We start from the raw sequence: 17830 nt of genomic DNA on the forward strand, positions 1-17830 counted from the left end.
TGGGGCTGTATCACTGAACTCTATGCGTAATAAGGGTATCATTACAATATAGCGATGCCATATTTGAATAACATAATAAATGAAATTTGCATCGAAAAGCACAATCTTAAACCAAATAAAAACAAGAAGCCTCTTCTACTATCTCTACAATGCCCACTTTATTGAAACGAAGACAGGAGTGTGTGTGTGTGGAGGGGGGGGGGGGGATCTGGTCCCCGCTCCCGCTTCCCATTAAAAATATAAGTGAGATAAGTGGTCATGTTTTGCGACAACATTGCTCCTTTAAAATTAATTTAAAGCAAAGAAATGCAACTCTCACAATAGCCTAGTGTTCCTTGTAAGAATGAATTGCCCGGTCTTTATCCCTTTTGCTCTTATTTTAAACCAATTCATGACAAATTTTGTTGTGTGTGTGCTGCTTTATTCCATCACTGCAGTCCACCCCTCTCCCCCAATGATATCTAGTTTTTTTCCAGACAAGCCTGCCTCTCCTGCAACTGAAAGTGCCCCTTCTGTCATAAAACAACGGCCCCAACTGCAACATCAAGATATTTCAATTATCATTTGTTTTTGTTTTTTTAATTTCTTTCTCGTTCCTCAGCCATAATTCATACTTGACAAGTAACACATCACATAAGATACCTGCCCACACAATCATTTCATTTTGTTTCCAATTCACCAGGAGACAATATATTTATTAAAAAAACAAAATCTGTACATACTTCACAGGTTCGACATCTAGAATAGGGAGCATCACTTAAATTTTTAAAGATTTTTGTACTGGATTTACTTTTATACCTCTGCAAGAAGATTGTTGACATGTGGTGCAAAACGATGAAATTCCTTTTATACCATTCAGCAACCATTCAGTATAGCATCAGAACCCATTAATTGTTTGTTCGAATATCGAATATTGTTTACATCGAATATAGAATTTAAAATATCGCTATCAAGTACCCTTTTCAACCTCATTCAACTTTAAGGTCTAATATAGTGTTGTTGCTTATAACTTGGAGGTTGTTTTTGGTTCTGTGGAATTTTAACAATGCACCCTCTACACAAATATACAGATATAGTGTACAAACAAAACTCTTCTGAGATTTAAAAAATTCTAAATGAGATTCTTCATTTTCTCCCTTTATTCCCCTAATTCATACAAAACTTACACAAGGTTCTGATTGGCGTATTTTTTAACATACAATGTACAGATACATGTATATATACATTGGCACCACTAACAATTCCAATTTCCTGTTTATAAGCAGCTCAAGATGTTGTAAAAATAAACATCCATGACTTTCTGATACATCAAATGTTGTTTCCAGGAGAACACCAAGAAGTATATCATTATGTACACTCAACAATAACAATGGATTAACAGATAAATTTGGACTTTACCCATCTTTCCCATGCCAACCTACACTACAAAGGCGTACAGACACATTTTCTTGAGGGGAGCTGGCGCTTTCTGCCCAAATATCAACGCTTCGGTTCCAAAACTTTCCGCACATGAGCAAAATTTTGAAACTCTTATATTGTGAAAAGTTACAAAAATTACATGTTTGTGCACCTGCCCGAATATTCAAATATTTGGGCATCCTGCCACCAGATTATTAGATGGTGGTTGTCTGAATATCTGAACTTTCAAACTCCCCAGGGGGGCTGCAGCCACCCTAGCCCCCGCCTTGTACACCTATAACTACCACATTTCTTTATGTACTCATCCAATTACATTTAAACAAATCATATAAAAAAGCTTTTTTTAAAGAAAAAGAAGTTATTATTAATCTCGTCATCTAGTGCAATTAAAACAGTTTTATAAACTATGCACATGTTACTTGAAATTAGCGTAGAAAGCCATTTCAGAATCCAGGCAGTAAACTGCCACAACCAAATTGAATCTGATGGGTCTAGCATTTCTGTGGCATGTGCTGTATATCTGTATTTTGTAACACTCGGATAGTGGCTAGTGCTGCCTCAGCTATGTATTATGTACCCCCCCCCCCCCCCACACTGCCTTTTGCATTCATTAATTCACTTTATTCACTGGTACTGGTGTTCTGCAGTGTGAGTTTTGTGAGGTGGTTTACAATTTCACATCTGAATAGTCAGCAATACCATAGCAGCAAAGGTGGATATTAACCACTTCCAGTGCCTCAAAGTTTATGAACGATCAAATATTACATTTCAGTTGTCTAATACTTAATTTCAAAGTGTTTCAAGTTGAAACTAGGCTTGAAACAGGTTTTTATATATATTTTTATACCATAGGAGGTTGATATGTTAACCGTTAAATAATATTTCTGAATCAAAATCAAAATAGTGGAGAATGTTTAGGGGGAAATTTAACAAGAGACAACCCCCCCCCCCCCCCCCCCCTTTCCCCAATAAAAACCTTGTGCCATTTTGATATCATTAAACACTACATTCAGTAAATGTCCTTTCTCCGGATATAGAAGGAACATGCTAAATTATATTTTCTTTTCTTCTTCTTTTGAGAGGAGGGGGGGGGGGGGAAGGGGGGGGAGGTGAAATGGTGTATATTTCTTTGTTATCTTATCTACATGTACATGCAACGTTACGACTGAACTGTGTAAGAATTTGAGGTTCTCTACGGTTCAATACTAGTACATTCCAACGCATCTCCCAAACATTAATTATGTCCTATCTAATCGCTAATCGCTTTCACCCAGTCCGGAGCGTGTCAGGGCTGCCTCCAAGTGTTTCTAATCAATACACACATGTTCTTCATGAGCTCTGACAAGCCTATAACACTGAAGTCTACATAAGGCCATTTCTCCCTTTCTAAATACATTTTGTAGTATTTTCATTTGAATTCTAAAAAGAGACAGAAGAAAAAAAAGATGAAAATAACAGACTTGATGTCTGTACGTTGACTCGGGTCTATTAGTAAAAAGTCATATTTTGACGGTGAAAACCACTGGTTTCTGTGCTGAGGGGGTCGCTCCTTTCTTGAAGAGGGCTTTCTGGACGACTCCCGGATCAATGCCTGAGGGTACAGTTCCTTTGGGCATGCTTTCAAATGGTAACTTAGGATTGTTCTCAGGTCTCATGCCCCTGAAATAGAAAGAAAGAAAGAAGAAAAAGAATTTACAGCTTGAGTAATCAATGAGTAACCGTTCGTGTCATACAATCTATAGATACATTAAGAAGGAGTTGGTATAGTTTACCAATACCAGTACAATGCAATGTGAAACACAAATCAGCATGCATTCATGATTTTTTCCCACTATCCTACAATCAGTGAATAGAACACACTAAAACTTGAATGATGGGCTGGTGAAACAAGAGGAGCAAATCTAACACCTTTAATGACCATTTTCTTCATAACTTTTTTCATTAAAAAGATGTGGAATTGTGTTTACCTCCATATAACATACTTGTACTTGCGAGTTAGCCATAAATTGCACAGACTCCACCCCCCCCCAACCCTCTAGTAACTTTACCATGGTGGGAAGCGCAAGGACTAGAGGACACTTTAGAGGTTGTATACTTAACCCTTACTGTACTGGGGGGGGGGGGGGCCTGGGAGGCCCCCCCCCCCTCGACATTTTCGGAGATTGCGCCGCAACCGCTCGGAATTTTGAATTGTCGTTTCATGACTTTTTTCCCTCAAGTCTTACGCACATTTTGATACCATTTTCGTCGAAATCGGATATACCTGTAAGGTGTTACATAACAATTAGTATGCGCATGTCATCAAAAAAGTGCTATAATTGCGTATATTCATGTACAAGCAGAAATGTGAAGATATGAATTGATATCAAATAGGCCTGTTTACTAATGTATTCACGGACCTTTAAATTTGCACACGGTTGTAAGCTCTGGCAAACAAACCGAGCGCAGTGTCTGCTACGGCCCTGCTACACACACTTTGTATACGGCGATGTGGGGAATGCGAGGAAAAAAAGGCTGATCATCGTCCTAATAAACTTCGTTTAAAACTGTTAGTTTTCCAACCTTAGGGTATATAATTAAAATAAATATAGTTTTTCTCAGTTGTACATGACAAATCTTCGATTTTATTTTCCGAAATCCGACGAAATATCGCAAAAATGGGAGGTAAGCATTGCTGTTACGGCACGTGTAACAGCGATTCACGGTACGCAGACAGACCCCATATGAATGGTGTGTTTTTCATCCCGTTCCCCAAACCAAAGACGAACCTGGAGAAGTGTAAAATATGCTTTGAGTTTCTTTCTGTCGTAGTCAGTTCTATTTACTATCAGGTAGTTGAAAATGTCGTATAATCCGAAATCTGGTATACTTTCAAAGTTCTCGGTGTAGCCGGTGATTTTCATTGGGTCGTCGAACGAGCACCCCGCACGCTCCAACTTCTCCCGCAGCGACCGTGCGGAGTCGAAGCTCGCAAGGTCCGGGTCTTGGGGCAAAGCGATATCGGCCACAGCAGTCGCAAGTTGAACTAGTTTCTGTTTGTTGTACCCTGATGTCGTAACTCCTCTCTTTCTTAAATAATCGGTGAGCTCCTTCACTGTCCACTGCGAAAACGGCTTGCTGGAACTACAACTCGATGTCGAAGGCGATGCCATTGTAGAAATTAGGGTGAAAAAACGTCGCGGTCGCTAGCAATGGCTTTGTATGTGTATAGCGTAGCGGGCATGGAAAAACAATGTGGCGACCGTGCCGCACCACGCAAAGCTTGCCCTACGTAGTAACAATCGCTAGGGTGCGAGGGATTATGACGTCACTCGCATATCACTAGTAAACAGGCCTATTGCTTTTATATGTTTCTCAAAGTAACTTGATGTATTTTAGAACAAAAGAATACATTATAAATAAAACAATATATATAATAAGAAATAAAAAACAATAAAATACATAAGAAAATAAATAGTTGAAAATCGCATCAAATTTGCATAAATTATCATTATTAATTACTTCAAATAACTATTTTGTGTTAGAAAAGAAGTGTCATATGGATAATGAGTAACAATATTCAAAAGGTGGAGTCTGACAATTTTTGTAAGGATTCAAGTTCCCTATATATATTTCCAGATTTGATATTCATGGTTGCGTATTCATAATTTATGCAAATTAACCTATGCATTTTCAAATATCACAAAAATAATGATACCTCATGAATTTGAGATGAAGGAAACATTTATTCAATACATTTTCATCATTCTTCACAAGTCTACAGACAAATATGTAGAGTTTTCTGTAAAATGCATAAAATTAGCATTTTGCATAATTAATTAGGCTATAACGACAAAAATTTGCATATTAGCAAAAAACTAATTATACTATCTTGTTCCTTACGTAAATATCTACAAACGTGCAAATTTTCGCGTTCATTGGACATTCGACGGCCGAGATCATAGGGGGGGGGGCCTCCCAGGCCCCCCCCCCCCCCCCAGTCAGAGAGTGCTCGAAATAGCCCAGTACAGTAAGGGTTAAAGGGCCATCCAACCCTTGTAAGAAGTTCATTTGAGGGCAGGTCCAAGCTATTTGCTTTGTGACGTACGGGACATTCAGAGACTTTAAACAAGAAATAACAATGGATGACATTATTTATATGACTATCTTTTGGTATGAGTCTGTGGCTATTATGGGCTAGTTCATTTGTGGAAAGTTTTAGTTCTGACCAATTCATAAATTAATTTTTAATGTAATTAATGTGCTGCGTGACGTACGGGACCAGAGAATTTCTGACTTTTTCAAAAAAAAGTTCATCATAAAAGTTCTCTGAATTTAGTAAGTTATGAGATTTATGGTAATGATATCTTAATTCATTATGGAATCAAGAATTAATCACAACTATTACCATATTTTTCTGACCTTTCGTTATTATGTAATATACCAAAACATAAATGTGTGCATGTGACGTACGGGACACGTGACGTACGGACAACTTTTCCCTATGGGAAAATGCATTGAAATGAAGAATTTTCGTCAAAATTTGTTAAATGTGAACAATTTTAACTTAAATCAGTGACAATTAGAGTGTTTTAGAACCCAATTAGATCCTCTGACCATCACTTAATATCATCTGTGTTAATTTATGAGGTAAATCAATACAAATATTACTTTAACAAAGAAAACAAATTGAATTAATATTCAATTATTCATACACACTATATTACCATTTTTATTCCATTTACCCATCTATCATGTGCAGTCATTCTTCTTTTCTCATTTCTTTTATCCATTCCATTCAACATTGCAAAATGTTTTTAAATAATAAATAATGAAGAAGATGAAGTTGAACTTGTTTGAAACACAGGGGCACACTCGGCACATCATATTTTGTCAAAGAACATTTCTTATGCTTTAAGTGTTTGTGAACAAAGATACATTAAAAATATGAAGTCTTTTCTTCATAGCTTGTTTCAATTACTTGATAGTAATATCATAGAATGTTGAAGGAATTCAAAGATAATGCTGGACATATTGTCTTTTTTATATCCTTTTATCACAGATTAGAACGTGTATATGTTATTGTCATATATTCAAGAATTTTGATGTACATTAATGTAGCCTACATGTTTGTGAAAGATGGATACAAAAATATAAATCTTGAATGTATTTTGTATTGATTAAAATATCTTATTAACACCACCAGATATAAGAAATTAAAACCCTAAAGGTTTGTGTGACCTTTTTCACAATTCAAATGATTAATTTAAAGCAAAATCAACAAAAATGCATTGGTGTAAAAGTGATAAAAATCTTAAGTGGGTGAGAGTGTGAAATACTCAAAAAGGCTATCCTTCCTTAAAAGTTATGATTTAGTTTTTAGGAGATCATAATTCCCTAGCTGGCTCCATAACATGTACAGTGTATGCTGTAATCCTTTACCATCATATATGACATTTAAATAGAATATCAAAAAACCTCACATGGAGAGCTTGATAGCATACATGTGCTATTCTTACCTGCAGCATCTATGAGTTGTAAAAGCCAGCTTCTGGCGCATCCACTACCATATAATTTCATTAGACTCATTCCAGGAACTAGTACACTATTATGATTTACATATTTAGCATCCTGCCAATGTTGGGGACATCAACTGGCAAAATACCATAGTTGATAATACCAGGGGTCTGGCTTGAAGACTAATTACATTAACAACAAAAGTACAAACAAGTAAATTCCTAGAAGGGACCCAGTTGGAATGTTATCCCTGTATACAACAAGTTTCCTAACACAGTATATATTCTCCTTTTGGTCATTTCCTTTTTCACATCTTGCATTGGTTTTATATGAGGTTGTCCCGTACGTCACACACTTGTCCCGTACGTCACATTTCTTAATTTGATTATGTAATCAACACAGAATTTTTGAAATTTTTGTTAAACCTATTTTTTGTTAGGTATTCATCTAAATTAGAACTTCCTAGAATATCTTTCAAAAAAAAAATTATTTTCATAATTAAAATTAAACAAATTATGATCAAATTGTGACGTACGGGACATCACACTTTGGAACCTACCTCATTTGCATAATTAATTAATTTTGAAAGTTTTTATATTTTTTTCCTATTTTCTAGCATGATGGTCTTCATGTCCTGAGATATTTAATTTTAAACAAATAATTCAAATGAGATACAAAAATAAAAATGTAATGTCCCGTACGTCACGCTAATTAATACAAATCGAAGTTCGTGACCTTGGCACTCTTCGTATTTTGATAATTTTTTTAATTTTTTATCAGATTCATAAAATTCATAGTTTCAGCTTTAAAATGAGGTATAGTTTATTAAATATATATAAAGATGAAATTTGACCCCCAGAGGGGACAATAGCTTGGACCTGCCCTTGAATGAGAGCAGAACAATAAGATGTACAGAATGGCGAAAGTTTGAAATAAATCGGACCCAAAATGAGAAAATAATGAATGTTTGAAATATGAGATCACTAAGTTTATGCGAATCTCAGATTGGCAGTTCGGTCACGTCGTCACGGATAACTTTCCTGTTTGTCATGCACACAAATTTCATTAATTTCTGTTTTCTCCTTATTGCCTTCTCTCCTGGGGCACTACTCAAAACATACTATGGATAGCATATATTTATACGTCCGCTAAAGGGGAAAGTCCCTTTTGAGTCACACATTTTTGAGAAATTGAAATTTTGTCATTTTGTGTGGGAACAAATGGGAAAGTTGACCGTCACTATATCACAGAGACATTACCGATTCAGCCAATTTGAAGAGCTCATACCTATAGTGGTTTCAACTAAAAAATGTCATAACTTTCTAATCTTTTGTCTAATTCCAATTTCATTTAAATTTTAACCAGTCTACTTCTCCTGCTTTTTCTCTAGGTAGTTTGCTATCAGGGTTGGATTTCCTTTAAACTCCGGCGTCGTTTCATGAAAGCAGCATGAATCTACAAGTTTGCCGACATTCCGCTTGCACGCATGTATTACATCTAATACGCGTTTCAATGGGACTTCAGTTAACTTGATCGCATGACGGATTCGTGAATCGATGCCTAGATAACTATGGTTAACACACACACACACATACAAGTAATGGCAAAGATACTAACTTGAATCTGTCGCTGAGTGAATTAGGCATAGTCCTGTTCCCAGATGCTTCGGGAACGGTACTCGTGTCCAATTTGCAGAGCATGGGTTTTCCGTCAAGCTCTCGGTTGTGATATGTGCTTATCGCCTGAATGGCATCAGTCCTGCTGACATAGACCACTTCAGCTAGACCTGGTTTCACCATCCTCGTCTTGGTCAGTTCACCAATTGCTCCAAACAATTCCTATATAAGAACATGATAAAGTTTGTAAAAAGTATATGTATTGAAATCTTTAAATTGGCAAATATAGAGTCCAATACTATATAACTGATTGATACATTATGTAATTTACTTTTCCATATACTTTGATTTAGGGTTTTGATCAAAAGAAAGCCATATTCACAATTTAAAATGCAATGCTTGATTTAAAATGCAGTGCATGGCAAACAATGTATCTACGCATGGTGTCTTTTCCAGTAATTCAGGTTTAAAACTTGTTAAAGGCACATAGAAGTGGGCTCTCATGGGGAATTTGATGCCATTTTGGTGTTAACCCAGTAACACCCGTTGTCAGTCACAAGGATTTGCCTTCAGTTTTAACACCAACAGGCTTCATGTAATGCTCTGCCTTTTCCCAATAGGTTAAGGTCATTAGACATTTGCATCCCCCCAAAGACTCTCCTAGAGACAAGGGGTGTTGCTAGATTGGACTACGAGTTCACTGTCTCCAGACTTGTACACACATTAATGGTGTCAGCGAATTATGACCTTCTGCACATAGAAACTGACGGCCCTCTCCCTTCAACAAAACTTAGTTTTCAGAATACCCCACCCCCCCCCCCCCCCCCCTCTATGGTTTAAAGCTCATCTGTACTAGTTTATAGGAGGGAATAAACCACCCTGCAAAGTCACCGGACAGTTGGTTATCTCATCAACTCAGCTCTCAATTACCATAAGATAAAGAGGATCATGGGGGACCAATGGTCACTGATTAGGCATTGTTTTCTATATCGAGGGAGCAAGTAGCTACAAGTAATACAGTGTGGCTTTAAGCCTGTTGGTTTTCATAGAGTGAGTTGTAGGTTACCTTGATATCGTCCACTGTTACACTGATCTGTAGGTTGGAAATGATAAGTCTTGTTCCTGGGGGCTGGGCATGGGTATGAAGTCTGGCTGAGAAACCAGTAGCCTAGAACAAAACAATCAAATAATCCATGTAGCAATTTACTTCAGAGCACACAACAAATACTGTATGCGATTCATGAATTCACCAAGAAGGCAAGGACTGTTGTGGTAAAGATTCATGGAGGTAATAATATACTGCCAAGTTTCAAGAAAAGTGGGTTTATCTTTGAATGTTTAAAAATACTTCTGCTGCTTGTTTGTAAGACCATTGCCATTTTATCTCTAAATGATAGTTTCATAAGAATTTTTACTTGGGTCTTTTTTTATTTTATAGATATGTCCTCTTGCTATCTATTATCATAAACACTGTGGATAAATTTTGCATCATGGCCACAGCAAACTAAAGATTGCTAACACAACTAGTGACCATTTACAATGAGAAAGTAGATACATTTAATATTTTGTTACCAATAAATAAACTTACCCAAGCTCTATTCTGTGCCATAACACTTTCAGGCATGCGTCGCTGTACCTTGGGAGGATTGGGTTGAGGAACACTTATTAAGTCATCATTAAAGTGTGGATAGTCAACAGCTGGTCTCTGCAACTACATCAAGGGGAAAGAAATACTTGTATTACATCACTGTCTCTGACATTAAAAGCTTAACAATATATTTAGGTAGTTGTAATTTATGGAGAGAAAAATTATATTGAGGGGCGCTTTCTGTGTTACAATGAATATATGCAGCGTTCCGTTTATAATTAAATTCATGAAGAACATTGATACACAAGTTATATATTTTTTTTCTAGGAGAACAATTAGATGTAGAGGTGTCGTGGTCGAGTGGATACGTCGCCGGACTGTCGTTCACAAGGTTCGCGGTTCGAGTCCTGCCGTGGCACTAATGTCCTTTGGCAAAACATTGATCTACATTTTCCACACTCCACCCAGGTGAAGTAAATGGGGACCTGGTAGGAATTCATTTCTTGAAATGCAGCGCGCGTGACAGCGGCTCTGCTAAAGCCAGGGTAATTATGCTGCATGATTGTAGAGCGCTTAGAGACTTCTGATAAAGGAAGCGTTAGGTGCTATATAAGCAAATATAATTATTATTATTATCCATCATGAAAATATTTGACAGGTTGTGGCAACAAGTACACCTTACTTTTGTAATAACTACAGGGGAAGAATTAATTCTGCCAGTCTTGTTAACAGGCAATGCTTTACTGCAACACTGTCTTATAAATACAGAGATGTGATTGACACAAATCTTTGTAGCCATACACTGAACAGACTCCACCCCCCCCCCCCCCCAATAACCTTCCTTCGTAGCTTCCCCAGGCTGAGTATATTCTTACAGGACAAGCATTCCGCAATTTGTTGTTCGGTTCAGTACTTTTTGAATTTAAGCCCTAAAAAATATGCCATAATCATGAAAGAGAATGGCAATTTCTGTACACATATCCTCGGCCTGGGGAAGCTACAAAGTTGACTTGCAGCCATCTGGCCTACCTTTTGAGGTTGTGGAACAGCCTTGGTGACTCTGAGAGTACTGCTACCCGCCAGTAAGGGGTTGTTGCTCTGACGAGGGGAGGTTCCGTGATGAGAGGTGGCCAGGGAAAGAGATGATGTGGATTCCTGCTGAGGGGGATTCCTTATGGTGATCTGTGTCTTGTTCTGTACTCTGGCTGGATTACGCACTGTGAAGGTCGATCCCAACTGCACCGTTGGAATGAGTGAGAAATCAATTATGACAAAGTGATAATAAGAATTACAGCTCAGAAATTTGTCGAGTAAAGTCAGACTCACAAACAAACACACACAAAACTTCACTGAAAATGCATTTAACTGATTGTACATGTTTAGGAATTACAGTCCTTACAAACTTTGTACCTACAGTATATTAAGTTTAATTCAATATTATAATCTATATTTAACATGCTTTGTATCTATGTTAAGTTTAATTCAATAATATATTATATTCAAATGCTGTAAGACAGTTGTATGGCGTAAAGTATAGTAAATGCTAGTTATTAATAATATCATTAACTAGGCAGTTAAAATTTGATGGAGTCTCTACAGTGGAAATACAACCCAAACAAATAAGTTCCCAGAGGTTTGCATGAAGTCTGATAAAAGTTTTGATTGTATTCTGTGATGATAGCTAAGGAAAAGCAAGAGATCCTTTTCAAAACAAACAGAGGGCATGGACATATAAATTACCTACCAAAGCTAATAAAACTATATCCTCTCTCTCTCCCTTCTGCAACTAATAAGATGCTGCTTAAGTATAAGTATCGGCTTGCATGGTGATGTACATGTAGATATACAGTAGGTTTGCGGTAACACACACACTCAAGAAAGAAAGATTATCGAGTCCTTTTCAGGACTTGCCAATCCTCCCTCTCTCACATGGTGTAACCGGAAGCCTACTGTATGCGTACATGTATGTATCCATTTCTTTCCCATTCCACTTACATTTGGCACCGTTCTAGCAAGGGGTCTGGTCTGAGCAGCATCGGGAGGAGGGGGAGCCAGTTGCTCTCCACTCCTTGGTTGCCTCACCACCTGTCCGTCCGCGCTCCTCTTCTTCGATGTGAGCTTCAGCCTGGCATCGGTCTGTCTTGCTTTCTTGGCCAGCCGGTCCCGGGCATCACCTTGGTGGGCCTTCTGGATCAGCTTCTGTCTTGCATCGACGATGACCGGCTTCTCCAGCGGGAATTGTTGCTTTTGCCAGTTGCCCTTGCCTCTGCCTTTGTTCTGGCCTCTGGGGTTCCCTGGAGGTGCTCTTCCACCCCTGTTGCCTCCTGGACCTCCTCTACCTCTCCCCCTGCAAGACAAAAATAGAGTTTACATTCTTGTAATAACTTTGTTTACCCAGGGAAGCCTCATCAGCATCAATGCTGTTATTCCTGAGGGCCCTGCAATTATTATTACCCAAGGCCCAATCTGTCAGCCATTTTCGTAATGTAATCAAATTAATTTAACATGCATTACGTCTTTGTGAAGTGCCTCGATACAAATTATTCCATTCACCGGTTACATATAATTGTATTTGAGTAGTCAGTATGCAAATTGCAGATATTTTGTGTTGTTAAGTAACGCAATCCATGTTTGACCTACTTATATTAGGGATGTCAGACGCTCGCACTGCAATCCTGAAATCGAGCCATCAATGTGCGTACGAGCCAACGGTGATAGTAGTCGAAATAAAAACATGCAATCTTTAAAAATTCATTAAAAATCAAAATTAGCAGGAAAGCATTAATTGATTAATAATTACCGTAGATTAAAGTTGTATTCCAATATTGGAAGCATTTTCTTCACAAGTAGAATCGTAGAATCAATCAAAATATGGCAGTAAAGATGAGATCTAATTCGCCCATTGGCCCTTTGCAAGCGTTTGAAAGGCATTGCTGCAGCCATGGCAATGCTTTTCTGTGACTCTCTGAAAAACTGCGCATGTTTACATCGAAATCTGGAGGTGATCCCGGGGTCACACAATGCCCAAATTTGGACATGCCATTCATGAAACTTAGAAAAGTTGACCATGCGCGTTGACTTTTTTTGCCTACCCCATACTTTTAATATATTTGAGCAGTAAAAAAAAGTTCCAATTTATAGCGATCTTTTTCTTATAAAAATGAACTTTTTGCAAAAGTCAATGTTAGTTTATTTATAAGTGATATCCAAGCTATCTTTGAGCCAAAAATCTAAGGGAAATTCATTCAGGATCATCTACAGATAATCACAAACTTCCGATGTATACTACCCAAGACTGAACAACCGTAAGTCTTGACACTCGCCCTCAACCCCTGGTGATTCTGTGCTAAACACGTATGGACCGAACGAAATATTTGCAGCTAGAAACTACTTTCCATGGATAAATTGAGAATTTTGATCGACTACAAACGTTGAATATAAGTTTTTCATAATTAAAGACTCCATTATTAAAGCAATAACTCAGTATTTATTATAGAAAAAGAAGTTGAAATGTTGAATGTGTGTACGAGTGAAATGCCGGGAGGAAGTATAAATGAAAGAAAAGCGTGATGTTATCATCAAGCCGCAATGGCCACGTGCGTGCACGTGGAAATTTCCATTGTAAGCGCCGGCATGTGGCTCGTCTTCTAAGTGTACAAACTCCCTCTTTAAAAAAGATAAAATGCAAGAAATTATTAAAACAATGTTTCAAGGGAAACTAAACACTGTTTCGAGGGAAATTACGTAGAAATGAGCAATTCTAGTGACTCAGCTGTAATTGTAAATATACAGGTGTTATTCTCCTGATACATTTGTAACATTACAAGAGGTTTTCTGGACATTTACCATATTTGTTTTCCTTTATCAAAAAGCAATTTTACATGTACTTGGAATTGATATATTTTTCCACCATGACTGCCAGAATTTTAATCCAAGTTTACATTGAAATATCATCTTATATTTGTATTGCTGATTATTTGAAAATCTTTACTTGAAAATCAGCGATCCTCCAGATCCTCACATCGATCCTCAAATTTTATCAGGAAACATTTTTCCTGTGATATTTTTTTTTTTTTTTTAAATCTTTGTTTTTCTTTGTTTTTCTTTGTTTGTTGCCATGGCAACCTTATATTTTAATTTAAAAAATGTTGTGGAAAGATGTCCCTGCCATTATCTTGGAATGCAAAGTGTTTTGAGTAGCAATTTGATCTGGAAAGTAAATACCGGTATATTACTTTTTAAATATTTTCTTATTTTCTTTGTTTTGTTTCCATGGCAACAATATATTTAATTTCAAGGTTTCTCTTAAAAATGTTGATAAAAAGAATATAATGAAGAAAAGTTCTGTTGAAATTTCAATGAGAAACAAGATATATTTTTTGAGATATGGCACATCAAACAATGCTTGCAATGTTGAGGTATGCATGTACTCTTTACTATGTACTTAAATTACACTCGGTGCCATGCTTACATTGTAAGTTCCTATGCAAAACTTCAGGAAATACCCCTAAATAAAAATATTAAAAATGAATATCTCGAGAGTCGAATTATATTTTGACTCAATTTTTTTTCCATATTGAATGATAAATTGTGTTCTCCAAATACAGTGCAAAATTGTCATGATTTAATGGACTTCAATTTTTAGTCTAACATCCCTACTTATATGCTTTTCACACTGGTAAAATTGTGCTAAGCCCTGGACTATAGGTGGGCCTAACAAAAAAGGGGGGGGGGGGGGGGTTCTCAGCCTCACCTGCATGTATAGTCCTGGGCTAAGCTTATCCCACTTTCTGTTCAGATTTACCAAAGTGGGCACCGGGAGCACTGCATGAACATACTGGCACAATTAAACTGTTCGAATTTTGTATGAAATTTTTGCATGAAAGAAATATACAAATTCTGTGAACCATGTAAAGATAATCATAATCCAAGCTTCCATTTTATTGGTCCATTATTTAAAAATAGATTGAAATAGATTGTGATTCATTAGTACTAAGATCGAAATTGACAGAGTTTGTATACTAATCTGTATGCGCTGCTTGGCCATGGAATGGCGCACCGTAAACAAAACTATATGATCTTGATACTTGAGATCTATTTGCTTTATTATTGTTGTGATTTCAATGTAGTTTTCATGAAAAGACCAAGAATGCAGAAGCTTGGATTATGATTATGATGGCGTGGATCACAGAATTTGTATAATTATTTTCAAAGTAAAGATTTTACGCGAAAATAGGTCCATGGTTTGCGCCAGTACAGTATGTAGCAATCGAATCGAATCGAATCAACTGTGTGTGTGATGTAGGCATAGAATCATCGCATACACGTACACGCATGGCCGCTTGGCCTACAAAGCACATCCAGCAAGATGATCGTCATCCGTATCCGCTGTGTAACTCTTTGATTAGAGGACGGGTGCATGCCTTGCTGCCTTACTCTCACGGGTATATTGCCTCCTCACAAGGACAATCGACGGCGACCAAGTGGTTGACGTGGCAATCGGGATACGAGAGACATGCCTCGTGGAATTGTGTCACTGTTCTCGGGCCACGGCAAAGCGGCAAAGGCTGGTACGGTCGAAGAAAGATGTTTTTCATCAAACCAAAACTAAAGTACCCGCCCCGCGACGATTTTGCGTTATAGATCTAGATTTAGAATCTATAGACTAATAATATACCTTTACCTTTATCCGAGATTCTGGAAGAATGCTGTGTTCTCAGCAGTCGGATTCCATTTCCATTTCAATCAATCATTTCGATGTTGTGTTTCTTCCTTCTCATAATTAAAACATTTGATTTAAATGTCTTCATTTTTAGGAAAAATGCTCAAAAAATTATAGATCTAAGAAAATTGACACAAATGGGGTAAGAAACATAATGAATGTTGAATCATAACAATTTTTGGAACAGTTGATGAAGATTTAGTTGATTTTTTTGTATGTTTTACTAGGTTATCTCCACGCCGGAGTTACGGGTCAAAGTCTGGATACGAAAGTAGACTGGGGCCTAGTAGTAGTACATTGTCATTAGCGACACAATTTCTACAAAACAGACAATATTACGATTCTTACCTCCCTAGACGGTTCTGAAAATTGGAAGGTTTTGATGTTTTCCTATTCCGGATGATGTCATCTAGGGACTGATCCATCACTTTTTCATGAAGATAAGCAAAAATTAGTGATTCGGGAGCCAAAATACGATCAACTGACGCTCAACTATTTAGCGTGTTTCGCAGCTATCCAGATCCATTGCATGACGTTGACGACGTGCATGAGCTAGTAGCTAGCTAGCTCTGCCCGCGCTGGGCGCGCGCGCTAGCTTCGAATCACTAACCTCTACCATTTTGAATATGCATTTTCTTGATTTGTATAGCGCAGCATGTGCGACGTGCACTGTAGGCATGTGTAGAGGTCAGTGGCATGTACATGTACTTTTGGGTGTGTGCGTTTTTTTTTTCATGCTAGGAGAGAGAGAAAGAGAGATCGAGAGATCGAGGTATGTTCATGAAACTTTCAACAGAGCATTATTTGATAAACTAAGACTGGAAAAAATGGTATACATATATATATATTACCAATAAATGTAAACTCGTTGAACTAAACATAATCACTAGAAACATAGAGCATATATCATCAATGAAAACTGAAGGTCAAAGTTTAAAGTGCGTGGGGAAAACCCAAGTATTGTTATACAGTGTGTATAAAAAAAAAAAAAGTACTCACTTCAGTGTAAATATCAACATTTTAATTTCATGATGTTTTCATAAATATTGTTTTAATACAGTTGTGGGAGAGGGTCTATTAAATCGGATATAAAAGGTTCTGGGACAATCACCTCTGGAAATTCACCCCGGCCATGCATTTACCAGCAGGTAAATCCCCCCCCCCCCCCCCCCCCCCGGAAATTTACCCACTCCCGGAAACGCCCCCCAATGACAAACACCCCCGACGACAATTACACCACTGGAAAATTACCCCCTAGAACAATAGATTTTTTCTTAATTTTCCGAAAGAGCATCAAAAATAATGTCCGAATGCCGAAAACCAATTGAATTAATACGTTAAGTATTGGCCGGGATATGACCATCTGAATAAAAAAAGTGTCCTATGAACTCAGTGTTTATATTGCTCTGGTTCATAACATTACGAGCCAGAGCAATAATAACACTGAGTTCCTATATGCATCTTTTTATTCAGATGGTCATATCTCAGCCAATACTTAACATATTCAATTGGTTTTCGACATTTGGACATTATTTTTGATGCTCTTTGGAAAATGAAGAAAAAAAATTGAGAAATTCTAAAAAAAGATTTTTATGACGTCACTCACATCTTCGATACTCTATTACCCCTCGTGGACAATCACCCTCCCTCCTCCCAGGACAATTACCCCCGAAAAAAAAATCTGCTTTGATTAAAACCAACTTCTTATCTGGATAGACTTCGTCTTTAATGAACTGGGGGGGGGGGTCGTCTTCGATGGGGGGGGGGGGAGTTAATTTTTAGGTGATCAATTTCTTGGGGGGGGGGGGGTAATTGTCATCGGGGTATTTCCAGGGGGCAAATGTCCTCGCAGGGGTGACTGTCCTTAGGGAAGGGTATTTCAAGGGAGTATGCTGCGGGGGTTATTGTCCAGGTGGTAATTGTCCTGATACGCACTAAAAGTGTTCACAATTAAAATTGTACGAACTGGCTAATGTCGAGAGAAAAAAA

At 37.5% G+C, this 17830-nt stretch overlaps 1 protein-coding gene across 1 annotated transcript; it reads right to left on the reverse strand.

The window, feature by feature from the left end:
- Window positions 1–657: 657 nt before the first annotated feature.
- On the reverse strand, window positions 658–16370 carry LOC115929611 (polymerase delta-interacting protein 3-like). Its single transcript, XM_030999158.1, has 7 exons — window positions 16190–16370; window positions 12115–12466; window positions 11149–11355; window positions 10120–10242; window positions 9598–9699; window positions 8533–8753; window positions 658–3078 (listed from the first exon to the last, which is right to left on the reverse strand). The coding sequence occupies exons 1-7, from the start codon at window positions 16264–16266 to the stop codon at window positions 2919–2921; spliced, it is 1242 nt and encodes a 413-aa protein (XP_030855018.1). The 5' UTR covers window positions 16267–16370; the 3' UTR covers window positions 658–2918.
- Window positions 16371–17830: the final 1460 nt, after the last annotated feature.

This window comes from Strongylocentrotus purpuratus, unplaced genomic scaffold, assembly GCF_000002235.5.
Source record: "Strongylocentrotus purpuratus isolate Spur 01 unplaced genomic scaffold, Spur_5.0 spur5_contig_861, whole genome shotgun sequence".
Lineage (NCBI taxonomy): Eukaryota > Metazoa > Echinodermata > Echinoidea > Camarodonta > Strongylocentrotidae > Strongylocentrotus > Strongylocentrotus purpuratus.